This window comes from Sturnira hondurensis, unplaced genomic scaffold, assembly GCF_014824575.4.
Source record: "Sturnira hondurensis isolate 20B ecotype Veracruz unplaced genomic scaffold, ASM1482457v3 Scaffold0000780, whole genome shotgun sequence".
NCBI classification, from domain to species: Eukaryota; Metazoa; Chordata; class Mammalia; order Chiroptera; family Phyllostomidae; genus Sturnira; species Sturnira hondurensis.
In genome coordinates, this window is record NW_028073411.1 from 7839367 (window position 1) to 7866724 (window position 27358).

Consider the following 27358-nt stretch of genomic DNA (forward strand, 5'->3'; position numbering starts at 1 on the left):
CAGAAAAAGCAGTCAGTGAAAAAAATGACCTCTTGTATACCTCACTGATGAGATGTGGAGAGTCAGAAATACAGGGCAACCAACATAATGACAGCCGCTGGTCTGTTTTCAGTAAACTCAGGCTTTGTAAGATAAAACTTTCTCATTGGTAAAACAAATAAATTCATTTTGATTTACTTATATCTCAATATAGAGTGCCCTACTAATTTGCACATTTACTTTTTATCCTGTTTGTATTGCTTTATTTCATGATTTTTAAAGTGCTGGTATACTTGTAAACTGGTTTATCTTCTACATGCAGGGGTAAGGAAGTTGATTTCATTTTAATTTCTAAGGTAATAAATTTGTAAATAGAATCAGGAGCTACTACCCTTTGCAACAGCATGGATGGAACTGGAAAGCATTATGCTGAGTGAAATAAGCCAGGTGGTGAAAGACAAATACCATATGATCTCACCTTTAACAGGAATCTAAACAACAAAACAAACAAGCAAGCAAAACATGACCAAAGACACTAAAATACAGAACAGGCTGACAGGGTCCAGAGGGGAGAGGGCAGAGAATTTCAGGGGAAAAGGGGAAGGATTCACAGGAACAAGTATAAAGGATACATGGACAAAACTAAGGCAGGGGGGATGGGTGGGAGGTGGGGAGCACTGGGAGGGTGGGCTGAGATGGGAGGATAAGACAGAAAACTGTACTTGAACAGTAATTAAATAAATTTAAAAAAAGAAAAAAATGGGTAAATAGATCATTACACTCAGTGGTTTATATGGCCAATTAACCTAAGGTATTACTTTGTCCATAGTAAGTGCCAATAAATTAATGAATAACCAAATAAATAAGTCAAATTAATTACTCCACAAATATATGTTACTGCTAATATATGTAATACACTGTGCTAGTTGCTAACAATCAAAATAGGATAATAAAATTTCTTATCTCATTAGATAGTTTTGCTCAAATATAACTCCAGTGACACCTTCCATGACCACCATATTTAAAATTACAAGTCTTCCCCATTGCACCTCCCAACCTGTGCACCTACAGAAGTCTCTAGACCTCATCCCTGCTTTCTCCATGACAATCTTTATATCTTGCAATTTACTTTTATTATTTTTCTTCTCTGACTATAAGGTAAGATTAATGAAAGCAAGAATTTTTTGTCCTGTACTCAGCAGATGGGACACTGCCTAGTGTAAGCACTCAATACATTTGTTTTTAATACATGAAGAATATTCTGGTTTCTCTTCAGAGCATATAAATCTTTTGCCTTTTTAATAATTGAAGAGAATCCTGCCATCAGCAAAGTCAGATTTAATAAAAGAAACTGAACCCTGGCTGGTGTGGCTCAGTGGATTGAGCACCAGCCTGTGAGTTGAAGGATTGCTGGTTGGATTTCCAGTCAGGGCACTCGCCTGGGTTGCAGGCCAGTTGGGGGATATGCAAGAGACAACTGGTCGGTGTATCTATCCATTACTATGGATTTATTATTAGATACTGGCTCACACAATTATAGAGCTGAGAAGTCCTACAAGTGCCATCTGCAAGTTAGAAGTTTAGTAAAGTTGATGGTATAGTTCTAGTTCAAACCTGAAGGCCAGAACCAGGAGAACCAATGTCAATGGGCAGGAGGCAATGGTTGTCCCAATTCAAGCAGAGAAAAATTCTTCTTTCCCCTTCCTTTCTGTTCTATTTAATCCCTCAACTTATTTGATAGTGGCCACCAGCTTTGGTGAAGGTGGTATTCTTTATTCAGTCTACCAATTCAATTGCTAATTTGTTCTAGAAACACCCTCACAGATACACCCACAATAATGCTTTACCAGCTATTGGGGTGTTCCTTAGCCCAGTCAAGTTGACACATAAAATTAACTACAACAATGACCCATATTCTATCCCTGCATAGATCCTTTCCTCCAACACTCACCAGTTCTCTCTTCTCTAGCACCCTTTCCTGTAAATTCTAGTCCCTTTTAAAGCCTAGAATTTCAATCCCTGTCACCTCAGCTTAGTCAACATGAGCTCCCCTGTTTCCAAACACAGTTCCAGCTGCCCGTTGCCATGAAAGCCAAATTCAAGAGACAGGTGCTGGTGAAAAGGAAAGTGGTTTAGTTTAGTAATGGTCGCCTGAGAAGAGTGGAGACTCATGTCTCAAAGCCCATTTTAACATCCTGGTGCAGGAACAAGTTTTTATAAGAGGGGAGAGGAAAACCAGAACAAACAGATAAGGGGAAGGAGTTGGAAAGTTCTCTACATGAAGACCAGCACAGTCCATTCCAGTAAGGGGAGTGGTGGTCCGGAGTGTGTCCTGCTGGTTTAGTCATCCTGGCTTCATATCACTTGGCTTTACTGCATCCTGGCTCATGGTTGGAGGTCAGCACATCTTTCCAGAGCCGGGATGTCTGAAGATTGGAGTCTGTATCCTTTGAAGTTAGTTCCTAGGATTTCTATACGAACATGCTATTTATCTACAAAGTACATATTAAAATCAGAACTTGCAGAAACAATGTCAAAAGAATGGTAGGGTGGGTTATAATTCCCCACTGTCATACCACCTCTCTGCACTATGGAAAAAGCATGCTGCTGGGCAGAGAGAGCCACGAAAGACATTTGCGGAGCTCACCTCTTGGATTTCTTTCCTGCCACGTAGCACAGTTCTACATTGTTTTCTGTTCAAGGCTTGAAAACAGTTTCCTCGTATGGCTGGCCCAGTTATACGGTTGCTCAGAGTCAGGTAGCACATCTGGCAGTGTTTATTCTCTGAAGACTGGAAGTAAAAACTTTCAAGCTTACATGGCAGTAGGGAAGACATATGTCAAATCCATGATGGCATCTTCGATTCTTTTAATTATATGTGTGGTAATGGAAATAAAAGAGATTTATAGTTGTGATAAGGAAAAATAGAGGGAACTATCAGCATATAACAAAGCTGCTCATAATCCACTTTGGTCTGTCATGCAAGGTTTTCCTTAAAAAGTGATTCTCAACTAAAATCTCCAGGATGAACAAGGCCACACAGAGGCAAAACCACAGTTTAGATAGAGACGGTGACATGAGGTCAAAAAATATACAATCTACTCAATAAACTGGGAAAATATTATCTAACATTTATTGAGGGTATATTATGAATAGTCAACACCCTAAATGCTTTATGTATTATCTCATTAGGTTCTAATTATAACAACTTAAAGAGTTACTACTACTAATCCATTTTACTGATGACCAAAGATTCAGAGAGACTGAACAAGCTTACCCAAGGTCATGTAGTGCTAGGGTTTGGATCCAGGCTGTTTTACTACAGCACTCAAATGCTCAACTACTGCACTTTAAGGAAAACAAACAAAGAAAAGCATAATAATTTGATAAGAGAGCCTTCCAGGAACTAAAGATCTCATTCAGGAGAAAACGCTATAAAAACAAGTAGTAACCATATACAATTTGTATTTAAATACAGAGTGGGAAAAAGTAGGCTTAACGTGTAAGTATGCAAAAATATTTATTCTTGTATTATCATTTACTAATTATTGTATTATATTACATATGGACAATTGTAAATCTAGTTTGCCCCACCCTGTATACTCTCCTAAAATGGACCTTTAGACTGTGTTTTGACAACAAAGATCCTTTACTACAAATCTTTTGTTTCATAAAGAAAAGACAGAGGTCCAAGGAAGTTTAATAAGCTACCCAAGGTCACTCAGCTTGAAGTAGTCAAACAGGGACTAAACTCTGGGACTTCTAACTCCTGATTAAAAACAGCAGCCTGTCTACCTTGTGATCTCAAGAACAGCTCAAAAGATGCTCCGAGTAAAAACGATGTTAGTTACCCAATAGCGGGTGCTGGGAGGGGAGTGTAACCAGGGAAGTAGATAGATCCTCCCCCAACCCCAGGCCTGAGCGTCTGAGGAGAGGTTATAGACAGAGTAAGCTTGGCAGGCATGGAAACTAGGGGAAAAGGAGGAACTGAAACAACTGGCAAATATTTCTAGAGTGTCTGCCATGTGCCCGTGTCAGGTATGATTATCGTTTGGCTAGATGTGCAAAATCAAATCTGAAGCAAAGGAGCTCGGTCAGAGGTGAAAAAAAAAAACCCTAAAGGCTTTCTCCTATAACACGTGGCTGATAGAGCCTTGGCTCTCTTTCCTTGTCAGAATAGGGTTTCATTCTGCAAATAAGGTGTGATATCCAGAACAATAGGGTGTGAGTCAGGAACAATAGAGAAGGCAGAGCAGGGGTGGGCAGGGGATGTCTCTCTTTTCTCAGGAAGGTTTCAGGATGCAGGAGGGATAGTTTTCCAGAGGCAAGTGTGTTTGAATTGAGTAGTAAAGTCTGCAAGGGCATTTAAAAACTGATGGTTGGTGGAGGACCTACCAGGCTCCCCATGCTGTGGGTGGAAATTTGCAGTGACTCAAAAGAAGAAGCAGATGTCCTGCTTGGGGAGCTAAGGCAAAATCCAAAGTCCTGAGAAGGAGGTGGCTCTTAGATGAATGTGCCCCTTTAGAAATGTAATGGAAAGAAGCCAACTGAAGAGACTATGTTATATAAATCAAATTTATTTCACTTTACAAATTTAAAAGCTTACTTAGATACTAATTGAGGAAATGAAATAAGATCTTCCTTTGGTATTGAAAGTGAGTGTATTCACTCATCTGTCAGACCCTGACTGAATTCCACCTCTGTGCCAGACCCTCAGCCAGCACCTGGGATACCAAGTGAACAAGACATTTCACTTGTTCAAATCAGTGTCAAGGTCAGGGTGGCAGCCTGGTTTGTGAATTCCAACAAAGGCAAGAAAGGTGGTGTGACCAATGGTTGATCACCCATTAGGAGCAGCAGGGAAGGTAGTGGAAAATGCTGTCAGAGTTAGGGTGTTTGGGTCCACAGTGGGAAGTGTGAGCTTTTCTTCAAAGGGCAACAGGAGGGTTTTTAAGGGCTTTTAAGCAGGGAAATGATCTGACTAGGTTGATCTACCTACTAATTTACTCTCATCCCCCATCCAAGAGATCTATCAGGTTTCTTAGTCAATAGACGATAACGTGGGGTGGAACCAGCCCCAAAGGGAAATAGATCAGTAAGCAGCCTTGTAGTCAGGACTTGTTATAATTGTGAGACTGAAATTATAAAGTAGAAAAGCAATAAACAATACATTCACAAGGCCCCTATTATAAAGACAGCCTAATCTCAATTTAAATTGGCTCTTTTCCTATGTGCTTTATATTTAACACCTTCCAAACTACTTTGGGGGAGACAGTATATCCATTCAAGTGTAAATTCAAGTTCTGGGCACTCAGAGTGGGTAGGCTGATGCTGAGCTGGACAGTCAAGTGTTTTGGGAGCGCACCCACTGGGCAGCTAAAGATTTTCTTTCAGTCCTCATGAACAATCGAAAGTCAGAGATACTCCTTTGTCTATTCCTAGGTGAACATTCTTCAGACACACCTTGCTTCTTTTAGCATTACTCTGCTTGAATAATTCCATCCAGTAATGTCAACACATGAAAAATGTGAAAGACCGCCCCATCTCTGGGCATGTCAGCGTATGCTAATGAAGCTGCCTATCAAGGACCTCCATTTTTCTCACTTTCAGGGAAGGCAAAGGTATTAACAGATGACTGCGGTGTGAATGACTTATGCAACGCAACTCTCTCCTTGCTAATCAAAGATGAGGAGCAATGAGAACAGAAAATTGCTCTATGGGCCCTTAACGCCGGTTGGAAGATTGAAATCTTACCAGTGATCTCTTTGGTGATATTTATTTTCTTCCCAATCTAAGGTTATTTTAAAAAGCCACTAAAATTTACTTTTGCCACTTGAAAGATATATTTGCATGATTCTGTTTTCACATGCTAATCATTATCTTTAATATAACATAAGAAAAAGTTTTGAAAAGAAAATCTCAAAAAGGAGAAAAACAGAAGGGGGAAAGGATTTTTTGTCCCTCCTGGGTTCCCGACCTACTGCCTGTGATTGCCTTGAACAGATGGCTGTGCGCAGGTCCTGCCCGCCTGCTTCCTCTGATAAACCATGCAGCCTGCCCTGGTCTCTCTGGGAAGACAGAATTAACGGAACCCGTCGGTATCTTTTAGGTTTCCTCTACGCTCAGAGCAGCACCAAACGCAGCATCAAAGAGCGGCTCATGAAGCTCTTGCCCTGCTCAGCTGCCAAAACGTCGTCTCCTGCTGTTCAAAGCAAGTTTGTTTATTTGTTTCCTCAAAAATGTTTGTTTTGTTTGTTTAGGTCTGCATGCATTGCAGTTCCCTGCTTCTAAAGAGAATCAATACATTATGTTCTGCAAAACTAACTCTACTGATGTGCTCATGTTTACTTATATAGCCAGGAGAATTTCTGTGCAATTGTGAGGTGTTTCCTGATTGCCAGCTGGAATCATGGCGTTAGTGGTGGGAGCTTGGGCTTCAAAACATTTGGAAGATTTTGTTTGATCTGTGGGGCGGGGACTACACCAGACAACTCTTGGATTCCCCGTTGTCTAACTTGTTAGCAGATGAGTGTATACTTTAAAGTGTATTACCTTGTAAATTCCTTGACCCCCATACATGCATTTGGTGTTGTAATTTAGACACTGCCAAAATTCATAAATATCATTGAGTTTGAAAAGCTACTATAAAGTGAAAAACATTTACACAAATGCGACTTTTTTCTTTGCCTATTGTCTACCTGTATCAATCATGGTTCTTTAGAAAAACAGAATGAATACATACATACATTTGCATATATATATACATATATATACACATACACACATACAAACAAACAGAACATGCATACTTTATATGTATATGTATATGAGATTTATTTTCAGGAATAAGCTTCTACACTCTAGCAGATCTGAAATTCATAAGTCAGGCTGACAGGCTAGAAATTCAGATGGGATTTGATGTTGTAGTTTTGAGATAGAATTCCTCCTTCGGCAGAAAACGTCAGTTTTTGCCCGTCTTTCCAAATGATTGGATGTGGTCCACCCACATGATCCAGGGTAACCTCTTTTGCTGAAAGCCAACTGATTGTAGGTATTAATCACATCTACAAAATGTCTCGACAGTAACACTTAGATTAGCGTTTGATTAAATAAGTGAGTACTATAGCCTAGCCAAGGTGACACATAGACTAATCATAGTGACACATAGGTGTCACATAGACTAATCAAAAACTCAGATACTCTGAGTTTTTGTCTCTTTCTCTCCAACTTTGTGGCAAACACAAGATACAGGGTCCAGCGCAAATAACATTCCTTTTTTATAACAAAATCTTTTATTACATAATCATAAACGTGTAATTCTATAATATCACAATATCACACTCAAGCATACCATGTGACATTTTAGGTGAAACATTCAAATTAAAACTATAAATCATTACACCCGTATTATTACCCTACCATCCACACTCGAGCAGCCATTACTTCTGCTGGATCCTGTATAATGAACATTCACAAATATTCTATGTTCCCAAGCATTCTTTCATAGAGAGTTTTTTTTTTTCAAGCATCAGACAACTGTTGGAATCAGAGAAGGTGGCATCCTTTTCCAATGAGAAAACAAGACACTAAAAAGCTGGGAGAAACCTTCTAGGGGAAGGTCCAACCCCCACAGCTTCACCCCCTCTCTTTATGTCCTGCCACATCATTTTGTAGAAATTGTTGGACTCAATTCATGATCTGAAGATGTGAATGTCCTAAAACTTTGTTAGTCTCCGTAACAAAAATGGAGAAAATATATAAAGTGCTTCAAACGACCAGTCAAAAGACCCATAATAGAATAGTAATTCATTTCGGTGGCACCAACCAAAGATAACACATCATAATAATGAGTTTTAATCAATTCACTTAGTCATTCAACATGTATTTGTTATACGTCAGCCCTTATTCCTGTACAGGGAAAGAAAGGGCAATAAATGGAATGGAATAGAATAGAATAGAATAGAATAGAATAGAATAGAATAGAATAGAAAACAGAAAAGATCTGTCCTACCAGAACATTCTGTGGAGAGAGGGGACGGAATAAAATTGCTTTCATTAGTAATAATCCCATGTATAAAAAAATAGAATTATGGGTGAGAAACTCTGCTTTGAAATGTTTTCCTTCATTGGACACACTCACACCATCTCAAAAACAAAACATATCATGTCATCAACCACTTAGAAGGCCATGATCCAGAGTAATGCCAAACCTAGTCCTACATGACACTGAAGCTGCAGGTACTTTTATTGCCACTATTTGTCAGCAAATGTTGGTTATTACAGCCCTTGCTTTTCTCCTTCCACGTTGGAATCAGAAGTGCCAATTTACAGGTGCACTACAATTTTCAACCAAATACGGGGAAGATGTCAGAATGTTTCTTAAAAGAAAAAAAAAAGGATACTAAAAATGAGCAGAATAACTCTAAAAACTATTTTTATAAAAATGGGATTTCATAAAACTACAGATATTGAATCCTTGCTAGACACGGTCACTGATTTGTGAACTCCAGAAGGTCTACAGATATGTAACTCCTGCCCCTGGTAGCCACCATTTTCTCCATTAGCTACCTATCACAAGAAATTCCCAGTGTGTGGAAGTAAATTACTTGAAGAGGAGAACATGTTTCTTCCTTTGCTACATTACTTTACAATGGTGATTTCAATCTATGATCTGGAACCTAAGAGGTTGAACACAGAAAGGAAAAGATGATATGAGAACAAGAAGCAAAAGGCAGGGGTTATCAGAGGGCCCGAGGACCCCGGGCCACCAGGAAAAGCATGGGCACCACACACAGAAATCCCTAGGTGAGGGGAGGCCTGACTGGGGAGCTTTAGGTGTATCTGGTGGGCCCAGTGGCTGAGGAAATGTTCCGAACCACATTCCAGACAGCTTCAAAGCTAAGGGCTGAAAGTTAGTTTAATAAAGGGTCAATGCTCACCCTAAATTTTATTTTCTTTTTCCAGAAAGGCAGGAGTCTTCATTCCTCTTAGCAAGAATGGAAGATTTATAAATATTATGCAAATAACCAAAGAATAAATATTTCCTGCAGAAAACCCTACTCTCCTGCTGAGATATGGAGCACTCAGACTCCCCCAACCAAAAGCCTGCGAGTTTGGAGAGAGTACAAGAGAGACATGTAGTCTCTCCTCATGTCTAGTTCCCAGACAGACCCCTGTCACCACAGCGAGCTCAGATGAGCCTGCTTTGAACTTCCCATCATGTTCCTCCTCTTGAGAGGCGTGCACAGTGTCCGAGTCTTCTTCCACAGTGTAGCCTTCCTCCTCTTCCTCTTCCTCTTTGGGTGTTGGAAAGGCAGATGGTTCATTTACAAGTTACTCAACTTCATGGCAGGACATTTGGAAAGTGCAAAAAGAGAAGAGACATCACACGCGCGTGCAGACTACACCCACACCACATAGCGCACTGGTGATCGGGCCATACTGTTGCTATACCTGCAGCGAAGCACCAACAAATAAGCGCTAACAACTTTTTCACCGCTGTGTGTTCACGGATGAGATCTCATCCATGCCAAGTTTTTATCCTTTTTTTCACTGCATGATTTCATCATTATTAGCCTTGTAATGAAAATTCGAACATCGTTTTAATGGCAAGCATAATGTTCCATTTTATAATTACTGTAAACATAAATTGTATTTGACCAAGCCCTCTGAGTTTTAGATATTTAGATTTTTACCCTTTTGATGTTTTTACCCCATAATATAAATAGCATGAAAGTAAACATATCTGCGCATGTATCTATATACATATATCTAGATATACATCTCCATATGTCCTTTAGATTATTTTCTCCAAAGTTTGGAATTGTTGGGTGAAAGAATTAAATGTTGTGAATGCAAGTTTCCCAATGTATATTAGACAAAATATCTTAAGCTGGCTTTTCAAACATTTAAACACATCATACATATTACCTCCTGAATTTTTTGTTACATGGACTGCATATTGGAAAATTATACGTACCTTATACTCATTTGTTAAATGCATACTAAACATCAGTTCTGCTGCCTGTGCCTCAAATGAAAGCATTAAAAAAAGTTGCACATGACAAAGACTTTCAGCATGCAAAAGCACACACATTGTTAAATTTTTGAAAATCAAAGGTGTCCCCCATCTGTAACAAACAGCCAAAATCATAAGCCCAGACTCTTCACATGGGGACTTGGATGTTTGAGAAAACTGTAGGACAAATACTGAAGTCCAAGTGCCTTGGAAACATTTGGGAAACAACAGACATGGCCTTGAGAATGTGACAGATCGATGCAATGGCACCCAGGGGAGCAGGAGTGATGGATGTCAGCTATGGAGAATTATTGTTGGCCTTAGATGGTCTCTGTCCTGACACTCAGAACGCCGCCCCACCCCCCAGCAAGAATGAGAAATGGGGTGACAACTGAGGCTGGCAACATTTGGGCCATGAGTGAAGGATTCGCTTGTTCAAGTTTTTGGCCCTGTCCCCTGTTCCTGTGCAGCCAATGGCCCTCTGCTCATTGGGCACCCAGGCCAGGATGCAAACACAAGCACAAGCCAGATGCAGTAGCCTAGTCACTGTCACTAAATCTCACTCTCTAGCTTCTGATATTACTTATTGGTACCATAAGCTGTGTAGTTGCTGACATTAGAATCATCTTCTCTCTGTTTTATGCTCCTCCACCTTAGTGACCTTATGGGTCACTAAGCTCTGGTCAATTTTCTCTAAAATCTCTTTTAAAGTAATTTCTACTTTTCATCTCTCTGGTAGGGCTCTTGCTCAGACCCTCCTTTTCTCTTCCAACAGCTATTGAAAAAGGGGGTATGGAGGTAGCCTGGGCGTTAGTGTCATCCTGGCCTGGTCTGATTATGCCTCTTACTAAACAAAATGCCTGGAGTCATTTAGATAAATTCTCTGGCCCTTTCATTTCTGTATTTAGTCATTCGTTTCACCATATTTGTTTGAACACCACGTGTGGCACATCGAAGCACTGATTTTAGAGTGTGGAATAGGACATATAGTAGTTCACTGCCCTCATGGAGCTTTTATGGGAAGAGAGATGACAAAAATGAAAATAAAGATCATTTCAGAAATTGATGAGTGTTATAAAGGAAGTCAACCTGTGGTAATATGATGGACATGATGTGGAAAGAGGAGCTACTTTGCCTTGTTGACGTGGCATTTGAGACCCTCTCTCCCAGTGGTATTTGAAACCCCAGAACAAGAGAAGGCCAGCAGTGTGAGGGCCTGGAGAGAGAGGTCCAAGAAAGAAGAATCAGCAACTGCAGTTTCTTAGGAGGAAATGCATGTAGGATTAAAGAAAAACCGCGGTGATTATCAGAAAACATGGGTGGTTGTGGGCACTAAACAAGATCGTTTATGCAAAGTACTTGGCACAGGGAACAGCATGAGTATGACTATATCACCATTATTAACTCAACTGATACTCCCTCCTCAGGAGGGTATGTTATTTCCCCCGTATGACAGCTCAGAAAACTGAGGCACAGAGAATAAGACAACTTTCTCAATGAGCACAACTGGGGCTCTGACTCCAGGGCCTGCGGTCTTCATCGGGCTGAGCTGGGGCAGAGGAAGATAAAGTCAATTACTCAGTAATCCAGTGATGAGGTAGAGCCTTAATACAGACTGACAGCATTTATTTTTTTAAAAGAAAGAATGTCTGTGTGCACATAGAATCCAGTAGCTAGGGACTTCTTGATAATAAAGCCATTCATGAAATAAGTAGTTAAACCCCTTAATCCTATATTTATCTACTCAATATACACTTTGGGGCATAGAATTATAGCACTTTTTCATAATGTGACTGACAAATATTCAAATTGGAAAGAAACATGGGAAAGCCTGTGTTCTGGCCCTCTGCCCTTGGGAAAGTCAGGCCACATTCTCATTTCACAACTGAGGCAACTATGGCCTCAGGATGGTGCAGTGGTTTGTGCAGAAATCATACAACTAGAAGTTGGAATAAAACCTATACCTTAAATCCCTTTAATCTTCTGATACAGACACTATTGTTGAATGATTGCAACATATGGATGGTCATATCAATAGAGTAATCCTTACTAGAAAAATTCAAAAAGTGAGTGAAGGCCAGTTGCATGGGGTTGCCACATAGAGGGGTTCATTGGGTTGGATACTGTCTCAGTCAAATGTCATTATAGTTTAAATATGATAAGTATCCGTCTTGTTATAACAACAACTGTAAAAACAGCCTATTGTAAGGAAAGTAGCCTACTTTACATATGAGCAAACTGAAACCTAAAGAAGGAAAATAATTTGTTCCAAATCATAGAGCTATTTAAAAAAATCTAGGATGAGAGACTTGAGTCCAAGTCCAGTACTTGGATCACTGACATCCCATACAGTGGTACCTCAGTACTTGTTAATTCATTCCGGAACTCCTGACAAGTGCCAAAACCAACGAGTACCAAATGTTGAAGCATTCTCTCTTGCAGGGCAGTGTCATGACTCGTACAAGTTCTAGCAAGTGTGACAGAGTCCCAAGTAAGCACCAAGTGCTGAAACATTTTTTTCCTCATCAAAATGTGATGCATACAGGGTTTAATGAGCTCTGAAGCCAAAGAGTGCCAAGGTATGATTGTAATTTGACAGCAGTCAGAATCCAGGCAGGAAATACAAGGCAATCCTTAAATAGGGTATTGGAGAGGAATTTAAAGAAGGGATTATTTGCAAAGATATGGGCAGGGTTTCTGGACTCAATGGGCTGATGAAGCAAAATGGTAGCAACAATGAAAGTTATCATTTCTAGAGAGTCAGTTACCAGCAAAAGAAGAAAGCTGTAGGTATTGCTATAACTATCATAGATGGCTTCACAACAGGGACTCTGGCCTTTGGAAATGCAAAACAACTGCTGTCAACTCAATGCCACAAAGGAGGAAGCCCAAAGAAACAATAGCATGACCTCTTTCTTTTTCTTCCTCTCTGATATTTTGTTGGCATTTCCCATTGGCCAAACCCAGTGGGTAACCAGAGGGCAAGGAATGCAGTTCCCATCCACAGAGACCAGCCTGTCTGACCCAGAGCAGCAAGCGGGATAGAGGTGGCTCCTTGAGACGCCCACTGGACATGTTTTCCAGATTCTGTCGTCTTAAGAACCAACAGTTGGGGATCTACAGGACTAGTGATGGTTCTCAGAATCAGTCACACTGCTCTTGATTATGCGTGTGTTATATACATACATATATATATATATATATATATATATTTGTTTTATTGATTTGCTTCATAATAACATTTACCCAGTTGAATCTCAGTGCCCTCATTCAATCAAAATAATTGATTCACCAAATTAAAGCTTTATTCTACAGTGTGTGTTGTTTCCAATTCCATGACATCTTGGAAGCGGACAGCTGGCTCACCCATTTTGTTGATATTGAGTAGATAATTGTAGGATTAAGGAATGTAACTAGCTATTTCGCCAATGGCTTAGTATGAAGAAATCCCTAGCTTTGCTGTGCTTCTCTAGTGCAAATACTGTTTCTTTAAAAATGTGTGCTGTCAAATCTGTGGCTTTATCTCCTCATTGAATAACTGAATGATTCACTTTACTTCTCCAAGCCCTAGTCTAAAGCAATTACTTTCCCTATTTATCTGAAGGACGTGAGGATTACAACAGATTACCTACTAGATAATGGTAAGGAACAAATGCAAAAAATAAAATAAAATACTTGATTATATGTGTTTTTATTTACATACATGTTTTCTCTATTTGCTTCATACTAACATTTGCTAAGTCAAATCTCAGTGCCCTTATTCAATCAAAAGAATTAATTCACCAAATTAAAGCTCTATTCCAGGGTTTTTTGTTGATGGTGTGAGCAGACACAGGAAAGGAAATGTGACAAGGTTATTATGAGGATACACCACTCATAACTCATGAGCCACCATCATCTCATTGCCTTGTGTAATGGCAAAGCATAATTTCCTAACTTTCCTTCATATTTCTGGTGTCAAATACAGAATAGTGTTTCAGTGTTTTGTTTTTCTTGGCACCATATTGACCATGGAAAGGTCTGCATGCCTCCCTTGACTGAGAAACTACCAGCATTTGGCTGTTGGATTTGTTTTCAAAAAGTGACTTGAATTGCCAACCCGCTGCCAATTAAAAAATGACAGTGATCTCTAGGAAGTTTTTAAAAAAGCATTTAACCTCCTGACAATTAATTAATCTTATGCTGACTCCTTAGTGACCTTAGCTAAAAGCTCTGACCAGGGCATATAGACAAGAAAATTTATGTAGTAACAGAAGCATAACTTGTGAGGGTTTGTAAACTTAATTTGCAGTTTTCAAGCAAATTTTTCCAATTTCTTCATCTGTATGAGCTCAAAAAATACTGTGATCAAGTTCTAGGATTGTTATTTTGACTTATTTAACAAACATCTAGCACTTATTATGTAATTGGAATGATTCTAACTGCTTTGCACAGTTTAATTCATTATATTATAAAAATAGTCTTATAAAGTAGACACTCTCCATTGTGCACATTTTACAAAATAGGCAACTGAGGGGTGAGGGGTTAATTCAATTGCCTAAATCATCTCATCAGTAAGAGATGGCAGAGTCTGTGGACTTTATGTGTCCTTCAGTTACGTTCAATGTTTTGGTCAGTTTTACAAAAAAAAAAGAGTCTTTTTCCACTTACCTATTCAACATAGGACACCCTTGGGCAACCCCCATTGTCCAGAGTGATTGTAGTCTCTGGACCTCAGTCTCATCATGTACCAATGAGAAGCACAGGCCATGTCTCGTCTCCTCCTAGATCCAACATTGCAGGAATAAATGTGATGGCATTGCTTATTTCTAGCTCTGGCAATGGGCACTCCAAAGCTAACATATAATTTTCTTTGTTCATGATACTTCACTACCCATGGAAGGCAGGATGTGGGAAAAGTTAGAAACTCCATTTACCCAGTTTTAATACCAATCAGCCTATTATTTACTTATTGTAAACTATGCATTTTACTAATTAAAATAGTTGTCCCTTCCCTTTGTATGATCTGTTACAAATTTTAAAATTCTTTCTCTTGCCCTGGCTGGTGTGGCTCAGTTGGTTGGAGCATTTTTCTGTAACCAAGAGGTTGCAAGTTCAATTCCCAGTCAGGGCACATACCTAGGTTGCAGATTCAGCCTTGCATCCAGGTTCATGCAGGTGCATATGAGAGGTAACCATTTTAGTGTTTCTTTCTCTTCCTTTCACTCTCTTTTAAAAAGCAATGAAAATAATGTCCTCTGGTAGGTATAAAAAATTAAAATTCTTTCTTTTGACTAACTCATTTTATCTTCATAAATCTCCTGGGGAGAATAACAGATCATAGAGGTTATAATCTTCATTTAACAAATTGAACAATGGAGTGATTAAGTGGCTTGTCTAAAGTTGCATAAGTACTTACTGACAATAGAAGGATGGGCATTCTTTTTCCCGGTCCATCATGTATATAGCAGGAATCTTCATTAAATCATGAATGACTGTTGGTATAAGAGAGCCAGAGGCAGGAATCCCAGAACTGTGATTTTCTGTTTGGCAGACAGGAAAGACATAGAAGACATTTATGGAGTACTAACAATGTGAAAAGCAATAGTACCAGGAACAGGAGTACACATAGATCATGATGTCTAAAGGCAGACCTTGTAATTAAATAAGTAGACGTGTATAAATCACTCACATACAATGACTTCAAAATAATGACTTCAAGTAAAATGCAGTGAGAAGCAATGCAATAAGTTAAGAGCAGTAATGCTGGGATTAACCTATCTGGTTCAAATACCGGTTCTGTGACTAACTAGCTATAGAAAACTTAGGTAAGTTTCTTACCCTTTCTGAGCTTCAAGTGCCTTTTATTTACAGTGGAAACAATAGTAACAACAATTATACAAGGTCTGTCCAGAAAGCATTCATCCACGTACTATGAAAAATAGAGACATTTACTGAAGAAATAGAAGATACAAGAAACAATTATTTCAATGATTTACAGGGAAACAACAGTAGAGTAGATGAAACCAAGATTCAGATCAATGATATGGAACATAAGGAAGCAAAAAACAACCAATCAAACAAGAAGAGAAAAGAATCCAAAAAAATCAGGATAGAGTAAGTAGCCTGATACAACTTCAATCATTCCAACATTTGTGTCATAGGAGTGCCAGAAGGAAAAGAGAAAGAGCAAGAAATTGGAAACCTATTTGAAAAAATAATGAAAGAAAATTTCCCTAATTTGGTTAAAGAAATAGACATACAAGTCCAGGAAGCACAGAGAGTAGCAAACAAGATAAATTCAAAGGAGCCGGCTCCAAGATGCATCATAATTAAAATGTCAAAGGTTAAAGATAGAATCTTAAAAGCAGCAAGAGAAAAACAGTCAGTTACCTACAGGGGAGTTCCCATAAGACTTTCAGCTAATTTCTCAAAAGAAACTTTACAAGTTGGAAGGGATTGTTAAGAATATTCAGTCATGAAAAGCAGGTACTTACAGCCAAGATCGCTCTACCCTGCAAAGCTATCATTTAGAATCAAAGGGCAGATAAAGAGCTTCCCAGACAAGAAAAAACTAGAGGAGTTCATCATTACCAAACCATTATTATATGAAATATTAAAGAGACTTATTTAATAAAAAAGGAGAAGATAAAGCTAGGAACAATAAAATGACAATAAATACAAATCTACCAACAGTTGAATCTGAAAAAAACAAACTAAGCAAACAAGAAGAACAGAGATAGAATCATGGATATACAGAGCATTTTGATGGTTGCCAGTTGGGAAGGAGGTATAGGGGAATATATGAAGAGATGAGGGGATTAAGAACTACAAATGAGTAGTTACAGAATAGCCATGGGAATATAAAACACAGTGTAAGAAATGAAGTAGCCAGAGAACTTATACACATGGCCCATGAACATGAACAATGTTGGGGGTATTACCTAAGAGAGTGGGCAGTTCTGGAAGGAGAGGGGCAAACATGGAAAAATCAGGACAACTGTAGTAACATAATCAATAAAATGTAATTTAAAAAATAAATCACATGATCTTCAGTTAAATGAGAGAACTAAATCAAGAAATTAAATCACTAACCCAAGACCTCACAATTGCTCAGTGTCAAAGGAGGGAGTTCACCCCATTGTAATGCCAGAGTTTCAGTCTCCACTAGGCTTCTCTGCCTAGAAAAGAGAACACCTGCTTCACTGTAAGGGGACAGTCACAGAAGGGAACAGAGGGACTAGGAACACAGGGTGAATGTGTAAAGGAACCACGGGGGACCCATTGGTGGCATTGAGTAAAAGATAGGAAAGGGAGACAGTGATTCCATCCAAAGGATACTGGTGGCATTAAGCAAAATAAGGAGTGAAGAAAGAAGCAAACATTAAGAGCATCATCTTACTTTAGGTGTGGCTTGAAGTGTTGGAAAGACACAAGCCATTCCTGAAACATAGTTTATTGTCAATTGCTGTATTGTTTTTGTTCAGGTTATCTGGGTGATGGAATCTTTTTTCTTCCCACTTGATTTTTCCACTATTTTCTTTATTGTTACTTTGGGCCCAAGGGGATGGAATGATGACTACTTATAAGAGGCTACATAGGAGTTTAGATAAACAAAACCCTTCTCTGCTTTTGTCTCTTTCATGAATGATTTTGTAACCGGCCACTTGTGCAGTTTCTATCAGAAGCCATAAATATCTGTTTTCCATTTGCATTGACCTAAGTGCAAATGGAATATTTGCATTTAGTAATATTTGGCCAAAACATGAGTCCAATAATGCTGGTCTCTGCTAGTTTCCTTTGTACCCTGAAATGGAAGCCTTACAACTCAAGGAGACTCGATTTTACACCCCACCAGGTCTATAGAACACACAACATTGCTATGTTATCTGCCTAGATTGCAGGGTAAAGTTTAATCTTCTTACTTCCAAACTGCTTTTTTTTGCCAGGGGACAAAGAGCAGCAAGTATGATGGGAAAAAGTTCTTTACGGGAACACTGACCCATCTTTGCCTGTGAGCTTTTAGAGGGAAAAAGAAAAGGAAGAATACAACAAAAAGACAAGTTCTGGAGATGAACTAACAGAGGAAACCTTGTTCACCTTTCAGCAAAGCAGCTTCTTTTGAGACTTTGGGTAGAAAAACAATGCCACAGCAAATTGTAGAGTTCTCTAGATCTGCTTGGATGTAGGCATATTCTCCAGTGAGTTCTCCTGGAGGTAATAAAAATCACTTTTAATTCACCTCAGTGAGAGTGTGAAATTAATCAATGCTTCAGATGGGCAGATGTGGCAAAATCATCACAAGCAACAGCAGGAAGCCCAAGTATGGATTCCTATGACGCACTGTGTCCTATGCAAAATGCTTGACATGCAGGATTCCATTTCACCTTCATAACTATTGTTCGAGTGCTAGTCAAGAATTATTATCACCACTTATAAACTGAGGAGAATAAAGACTTGAGGTTTTAAGTGACTTGACTTAAATTAGAAAGCTACTAAGCAGCAGAGCTGGGACTCAAGCCCAGGTCATTTAGTCATTTGACAAACTATGTGAATACCTGCCACATGGGAGGCAGTAATCTTGGTGCTGAGGCTGCAATCATGAACAAGCCCATGAAACCTAGAATCACACTTCCCAGGGTTCACACGCTGTCTGTGGTAGTGTGTGACCATCAGGAAGTTGCTTCACTTCTCTGTGCCAATGTCTTCATCTTTAGAAAGGAATATAGTGTGTCCACGGGAATTTTCTGAGTTAATGGATATGAAGTTCTTACACAGAGCAAATGCTATAAAGAGTGGTTTGTTATTACTTTTACATTTTCAGGACAAAGGGAAAGAAGTCTACCAAAACTCAAGAGAAACTCCATTGCTAGGGCATTTTTAATTTAGTGCACTATCATGGCCTATCTTTCTTCATGTTTCTCTTCATGTATCTCTCTTCATGTTTTGCTACTTTATAAATTTTTCTTTTTGATCATAGGTGCTCTCAGTTGTTGCTTTTCCCGGCAAAAAGAATAACCTAGAATATCCATCTTTTTATCTGCTTCTGTTTGCAAGTTCAGATTTTTTGTTTCCTTCTGCTCTCACCCTGGCATTTTTACTGTAGGTTTTCTCTCTGTGTGTAATGACTAGCAGTATAATGTTTATTTCCCTCACTTACCAAAAAGTGAGTAAGACCCCCTAGCTATGAAATAATACCCCTTTTATAAGGAACCCTTCAAAACTTGTCACAGTAATAGTATGGATAATGCTAATAATGAGCATTCCAACAGGTGATTATATTTAAAAATATAAGCTGTGTAAACAGTAATTTACATTTATGAGTAAGGTAGAGACAATCCACTTGTACATGCTGTGAGAAATAGCTCAAACAGTTTTCTTCTCAGTAGTGATATTTTATAACTGATTGAAGTCAACCACAAAATTATAAAATAATCCAAGTTCTCCTCGAATAGAAATTGCAATGCCATTGCCAATAACCATCTCTAACTGAAAACATTCCAAATAATTGGCTGTTGTCAAAGTACTTTTCATTTGCCAGGTAATCTATGAATATTAAGTAGGCTAAAGTACAATTATGAAGGGCTTTTTGTTTCTAACATACTTTTAGGGTAAGAGTTGAAGAAACATGTTTGCATGACAAAAATGGAAGGAGTTCCCATTGTTCTGGGTGGCCTGGGAATTGCTAGAAACCCCCAGTTTTTCAGATGGATGGATTGCTTTCTATTCGTGGGCTGTGTATGATCAACTTGGAGTGAACCACTCATATATTTTACATGTGCGCCTTACACTTGCTCCTGGATGGATGGGTGAATGGTTGTGAAGACAAGAATTGAGAGGGCTCCCAGGCCATTATGTGTTTGAGTAAGGCATTTGAATCTGGCAAAGTTTAAAAAGTTACTTCCAAACCTGGCCCAGGTTTGAACTCTGCATCCAGAGAAGACAAATGCTAGAACAGGAAGAAGAAAGACAGGCTTGTGTCTGATTCCAGCTCCCTCACTTATCAGCTGTACAGTTGTGCTGACTTGCACAAATTCCTTACCACCTGAAAATCCATTTCCTCAACTGATCGTAATGTCCATCCATTTGGGTGTTGTGTGGGGTGGAACTAAGGAATGGGAAGCTCTGAGTATATGGCATCCTGCTAATGCCTGTACCAGTTTTTGGTGTAGAAAGGAAGAGAGGGGGAAAATTGCTTGTGTCATGTAAAATAGCTTTGGAAATATTCTCCCAGGCAACTTTATCTTTGTCCTAATAAGTCAGACTTGAATGTTAAATGACAATCATATCTCCTTATTCCAGAACTTCTCATGGAGAGTTTCCAATGCTGTAGTTAAGTATACCACAGCACTGTTTAGTATGAAGTTAAAATCTGGAGTAAATTAAGTCAAACTCTCCTCCAATACCTGCTACTGGACTCAGCCTCTAATATTAACACGTAATATATCCTTAGATGATAATCATTGTCATCATGATATTATTGTCATTATGATAAAGTCACTAGTAGATAAATTTAATGAATGGTAAATGTTAGAAGTAAAAACTCAGAGGGTATTTTTATAAATGACATAAAGTGATATAAGTCAAGCCAGCTGAATCTTTGGCTTAGATGTGCAATTTTCAACCAGTGTGCCACAAGAATTTTTAAAACATGAAGTATCTGACTATTTAGTCAAGGCCTCTGACTTCTTTTCCCTTAGACTGTCAAATAATAAAAATGACAGCAGTCAACACAATAGCCATCTGGGGTGAATGAATCAAAATTACCCCTATTTTGTTGTCAGATCAGCAATATATATATATATATATATATATATATATATATATATATATAGTGTGTGCTGCAGAATTTTAGTAATTAGTTTATGCGTGCCATGAGATGAAAAATATTGAAAATTGCTGGCTTAGACAAATCAATTTCAGCTCAAATGGAATTTTAAAATTATATTATCTATGATCACATTACAGTGAAAAGTAGATACTTTTTTTAAAGAAAGGACATGTTATTTTGAGAAATGGACCTCCGTGTAGATACTCCCACTAGGGTTGGCATGCTTTCAATAGTTGTGCATTTATTTCACTTCCTTATTGATCACGTTTAGTGGGCCAGACCAGATGCTGTTGGGTCGGTGTAGCAAACCTCTTGTCACTGAACCAAAGTGGTGTTTCGTGCCCACCACCATCAAAAGGGAAACTCTAGAGGCGGAGGCTGGTGAGAAAGGGAAGGGGTTTTTATTCAAATGCTCAACAATCTGTGAGGGTGGGAGACTCCTCATCTCCAAGCTCATCCGGCTCATCTCTTCTGCAAAACAGACAAAATCCAGCCATCCCCAACAAGATCAAAACCCAAGGCAGTACCCAGAACTCCTGCTCTGTTTTAAAGTACATTCTTTGGAGCACGAGGTGGCTAAGTGATTATTCTGGAAGCTTCACTTGTCCCCAGCTGTTGTCTGGCTCCAGGGTCCTTTTTAGAGGCTGCATGCAGTCCCACCACTGGCCATGTGGCTTCCAGTAGCAAGGTCCCAGGCTCCTGGGCAGTGAAGCCAGATAAGCCACCAGCAAATGCTCCCCTAGGTTAGCAAGAGAGGGACTTTCTCCTAGAGACCATGGGCTTCGCCACTTTAGTTACATGGCCAATATTCCACCCAAGTGCAAGTCCTGAGCAGTGGCCATAAGCCAGAGAAAACTTTCTTTTTTTCCCTGGGATTTTATTAGTTTGGGGTGTGAGGTAGAATAGGTTCTTCCTCAGAATGACCAATTAACTTGTAAAACTTCTGTGTACCCCTGGCCAATCCCATCTTTTCCCCGGGTTAGACTGATAGGCCTCTTTGGTTCAGCACCTCCCCTGCTGCTGTTCTGATCGCAATAGTGCACATGCCTGTCTTCCCTCGGTCCCACCCTCAGGCAGGCACCTCGAAAGGGTAGCAGTGCTTTCCCCCCATCCAACTGTCCTGCTAGCCTTGTGCATGCTCTGTACAATATTTTCTCCTGCCACCTTCTTTCCCAGGGTGAGGGATCTGCTACCGGGAGTAGGACTATCTGCACTGAGGCAGAGGGTTAAAGACACAAGCTCAGTTACCCAGACAATGCCTGGGAAAACAGCCCTGGGAAAATCACCATCTCCTCTGGTGGCCCCTTCTGTTCCCTGCCTTCCACCTGCTCCCAGCGGTTTGGCCAGACTATTGGTATCAGTCTGGAAGATCCAAAGAGAAGACACAGAGACAAGGGCCTCACCGTGTTATGATACAACACAGCAAGAACTCGACTGTGTGTGTCTGAGCTGTATGCTGAACCACCTTCTTAAAAGTAATTGACATTATTTTTCATAAAATGGAAAAATAATCAGCATTTCAGGCCTTGCTCACAAACACGTATTAGGTCCACAGGCCTCACACTCATGTTTGCCTATAAAGCAGGATGTTCTGTAGTTATGTTCTGGAGGGCACGCTTGACCTCAGATAGAGAAAAGTTTGCATAATTATGAGTTGAGCTGTAATAAACTCCTACTGTACTTTAAGAGAAGTTAAAGTACCTTTAAGAAAGGGGAGAAAGATGACTATTTTTAAAACTCATTCTGTTGTTCCCAAGTGATTTGAAGTCCAATTTCTAGTCCAACTGTGTCATGACCTAAGGGGACAATAGACCCAGGCATAGAAAAAACCTTGGCTCTTCAGNGAAGATCCAAAGAGAAGACACAGAGACAAGGGCCTCACCATGTTATGATACAACACGGCAAGAACTCGACTGTGTGTGTCTGAGCTGTATGCTGAACCACCTTCTTAAAAGTAATTGACATTATTATTTTTTTTCATAGTCTTTTTTTTAAGATTTTATTTATTTATCTTTAGAGGGGAAAGAGAGAGGGAGAGAAACATCAATGTATGGTTGCCTTTTGTGCATCCCCTGCTGGGAGTTAGCCTGCAAGGAACCGGCCTGCAACCCAGGCATGTGCCCTGACTGGGAATCGAACCGCGATTGTCTGGTTCGCAGGCCCGCGCTCAATCCACTGAGCTATGCCAGCCAGGGCGACATTATTTTTCATAAAATGGAAAAATAATCAGCATTTCAGGCCTTGCTCACAAACACGTATTAGGTCCACAGGCCTCACATTCATGTTTGCTTATAAAGCAGGATGTTCTGTAGTTATGTTCTGGAGGGCACGCTTGACCTCAGATAGAGAAAAGTTTGCATAATTATGAGTTGAGCTGTAATAAGCTCCTACTGTACTTTAAGAGAAGTTAAAGTACCTTTAAGAAAGGGGAGAAAGATGACTATTTTTAAAACTCATTCTGTTGTTCCCAAGTGATTTGAAGTCCAATTTCTAGTCCAACTGTGTCATGACCTAAGGGGACAATAGACCCAGGCATAGAAAAAACCTTGACTCTTCAGAGACTTAATTCTAAGGAACAAAGAACAAAGAGAGACAGCCAGGAAACTCAAGGGTGTCTGGGCTTGATAATTTATTGTCTGAATAAAATTAAATCTGTTCAAAGATGCATGAATTAGAATACAATTTGTATTCAGCTTGTCTCAGGATGCAAAGGCAGCACTGCAATTAGCAACCGAGCAAGATGTGAGTTAACAGACCTGAAGATGATTCAGGAGGTCAGAGTCCCACCTGGTTCTGGGTTCTGTTTTTTGTCCCAGACAAACCCCTCAGCCTCCCACAACTTAAAATTCTCAGTGATAAAATGAGGACACATAAACAACCTTTTGTGTTCTTCCCAATTCTGAGATCTCACTTCCACACCTAATTCTACTCTTTCCAATCAGTGCATCACGGGCCACCATTCTAGACCCTGCACAAGGTGACCGGGCATGTTTCTTCTGAGGCACTGAGGATTCAGTGGCTACCTGGCTTGTGGCTTTAAATATTTTATTCCCTAGGATTTTAGAGCAAAGTACTAATATGTAACTGTTACTATCTCAGGTAGCACATTAACTAAACTCACAATTTTGGATGTCAAAAAGCCAAGAATCAAATCCCAGCTCTGTCTCCTACTACCTGTATGACCTTGAGTAAGTTGTTTAAGCTCTTTCAGCTTCAGTGTATCCTGTATAAAATAAGGGAAATAACAAATGCCTCACAGAATTTTTGTCAGCATTAGAATGAGATAATATACAGCCAGGCTTGGAGCTAAAGCTCTCTGTAAACCGGGGGGTTTTATTAACAATCTGAGCAGAATGCTTCAAAAGTTGGACTTCAGGTTGCTTAACACCTTTGTCCACTTCCTTACTAACTAGACATCTGAACTTGAACAAGTCACTTAGAATCTCCAAGTTTCATTTTTCTTATCTGTATAGATTGGGGATTATAATCCCTCTCTTGATGGGTGTTGTAAAGATTAAATGATGTGATTGACTAACAATCTGCCCATCACTCACTGGGCAAACTTGGTGAATAACAAGACCAGCTTTTATTAGTGTTTTGTGTCATTTGAATATCTGTAGGTATATTGGTTTGCTAGGGGAGCCATAGATTGGGTGGCTTATACAACAGAAGGTTATTTTCTCACATTATATTCTGGAGTCTAAAACCAAGGAGCCAACATGGCTGTCTTTTCCTGAGACCTCATCCATTGACTTGCAGATGGCTGCCTTCTTGCTATATTTTCACATGGCTTCTCTCTCTCTCTCTCCCCCCCACCCACTCTCTCCTTATAAAGGGACAAGTTGTATTGTATTAGGGTCCCACCCTTATGATCTCCTTTAACTTTAATTACCTTCTTAAAGGCCAATATATTCATACTGGGGGTTAAGCCTCCAATATATAATTATATGGGGGCACAATTCAACCCATAACAGGGCCAGGAATCAGATTGCAGTAGATTAAGGAGAGAGCTGGAGGCAGGATATGAACTCCGTGGATAAAATAAACTTTTCTGATATATTTGACAGTGCAGGAGAGGAGAGAGGTCGTCATTATTTTTTGTCATTATTGAGACAGCATGTGACCAAGTAGAAGGAGCGTAAGTTTTGTCATTAAAGACTTGAATATAAATCTTGTCTCTCTTTTTCTCCTGACATCTGACCACTCACTTTTTTAAATCTCCATGAGATTTAGTACCAACATATATATAAGAAAATAGACAATTACACCTCATCTTGAAGTTACTGCAAAGACTAGAATAATATCAGTAGATCTCATCTCTTGACATATAATAGGAGCTCAATAAATGTTAAGCACCATATTTAAAGTCCCCCAGAAGCATACTTTTTGGTGGTGGCTGAGTCTCATCACGTATTTCACAGCTGGATTGTGCTGGGCTCTTCACAGAGTTTGCCTCCAGGAATCAGAGTTTCGATTGAGTTAGGTGGTGTCATTTTTTAAATTTATCATAAACTGGTGATTGCTGATGATTTCAGGTGTGTTTTTAGAGCCTGTCAGCCTCTTGGAAATAGAAACAGCCCTTTGGCAGGTAGGAGTCATTAAGAAGTAAGGTACCAGTCAGCAGGGAAAACAAGAGAGCTTGCAGACAGGCACCTCAGGTGTGGTACTTTGAATATTGCATGGGGTGTTTTGAATATTGCATGTGCTGCTCATCGGATCACACACACTTAACTCAATTACACTGATCCTCTGGCCCTGAGTCCTTTGTCTCAGTCTCAGTATCTGAAAATCTGCAACTGCTGGAGAAGAACGTGTGTTGGGCATGCGGTTCAGACTGCTGTGTGGTTACGAAGGCCAAGAAGTTAATAAGCCGTTTTGTTTCTTGCCAGTGGAAGGGTCACTAGAGCCAGAGGAGGTTATGCTATGATTGAAAGACGGCTCAGAGAAGCTGATTAAAAGTCCCTCTACTTTCGCCTATGTTGGGTTTCTCAGAACAACGCACAGTCAACACAGTGATTCCAAAGAAGGCATTTAAAGTCCACCAGTGGTCCACAAACCACAGGCTGGGAAGTCATTTTCTAGAGGGCAGATAAGGTACATGGGGCTCCACAGAAATGGAAACTCTAGCAGCAATATCATTTGTTGATTGATTGATTCATTCATTCATTCATTTACCAAATAATTCTTTAGTCACAAGGTATATGACGCTCTAGGTCAAGTCCGGAGGATATTCAGATCAGTGAGGCATTACTCCTGTCTTCAGGTAACTCACCATGTGGAAGGCAGACATAAAGATGTCACACTGCTTTGCTTTACATGCTGCTAGATGACAGGGAGGTGGCGTGTGAGAACCCCGACCAGGGAGCCATCCATCCATGTGACGGAGCAATCCAGGAAGACTTTTGAGAGGAGGCAGTAATAATTGAATCAGATCATCAAAGATACATACATGTCACCAGGTGGAATAAGAACAATATGTTAAGCTGAGGAAATTACACTGTAAATGGTTCAAAAGTAGTTTACATCAGAACATTTTTCAAGGAATTAGAGTCTTTCTATTTGTCATTGTCTGTTTACATTTAGATCTGTTCCGTGGCATTTATTTCTGCACTGACAACTACAGTAACTGCAACACAGCCCAATGGGTGAACAACCATCATAGGGAGTACCATCTTCCTTCATTTTCTCTTGCTCTGGGCCCATCGAGCAGCATCAACTTATTCGCTCCCATGAACCAAAGAGAAAATTGAAGGAGGCCCACTTTGGCTTTTTTGGTTTTCCTCACAAAGCCCAGCCTGAGGTCAAGTTGTTAAAGCCTAGCAGCCTTATATTGGCTACTTTATCTCTTTTCACATCCTTTAGATGCACACGCCCAAAATTCTCATCAATTTTATCCCTGTCAGCTCAGAGTTGATCCCTGGTCTTTCCATCTGTTCAAGTCCCTTTTATTATTCTTACCCATCAATCACTATTTCTGCAGTTCTTGCAGATCACTGTTGCAAACGAAAGTATTCTGATATAAAAAGTACAAAAGAAATATTTGCTTTTACTTCCTCTTCCTCAGTTTGACTTCCTCATAACCATTCCGAGCGTCTGTTCCCTCACCAGGATTAGTCTTTTGCAAACTCCCTGAGGGCAGTGATACAGAGATTAGACTTCCACAGACCTTTCTTCTCTGCTTAGTATGAGCTCTGGGCCCTCACAGCCCAGAGTGAGGGAGGGCACAGCTGTGTAGGCACAGATGTTAGTGAGCGGCAGCATTACCAAGTATCAAAAGAGATGTGACTTTTGTAGTCAAAAGTGACTCCATTTCCAGCTGACACATGAAACGTGGAACTGGGAGTGCTGGTGGTCCTGGATCCACAGTGGATGACAAGATGCTGTTGTCCTGGGCCTCAGCCCTCTGAGCTAGAAGTCTGCAGCCAAGAGGAAGGAATGTAATGGAAGGAAGCCCTGACCTTATGAGTCCTGACCCAGTACGAGGCCTGGTGATGGCTCTACCCCTGATGAATCCCTTAACTGAAATTTGGACTGGTCTATGGCAGAAAAAA

General features: G+C 39.8%; 1 protein-coding gene across 5 annotated transcripts in view; it reads left to right on the forward strand.

Moving 5' to 3' along the window:
* KCNIP4 (potassium voltage-gated channel interacting protein 4) overlaps window positions 1-27358 on the forward strand; it is a 926001-nt gene that overhangs the window by 809640 nt on the left and 89003 nt on the right. Inside the window, exon 2 of one of the 5 annotated variants that reach the window (XM_037045012.1) lies at window positions 6089-6190. The exons of the other annotated variants lie outside the window; for them this stretch is intronic. Coding sequence (XP_036900907.1) covers window positions 6089-6190 — 102 coding nt within the window. The remainder of the gene's footprint in view (window positions 1-6088; window positions 6191-27358) is intronic. 5 annotated transcript variants of the gene reach the window in all.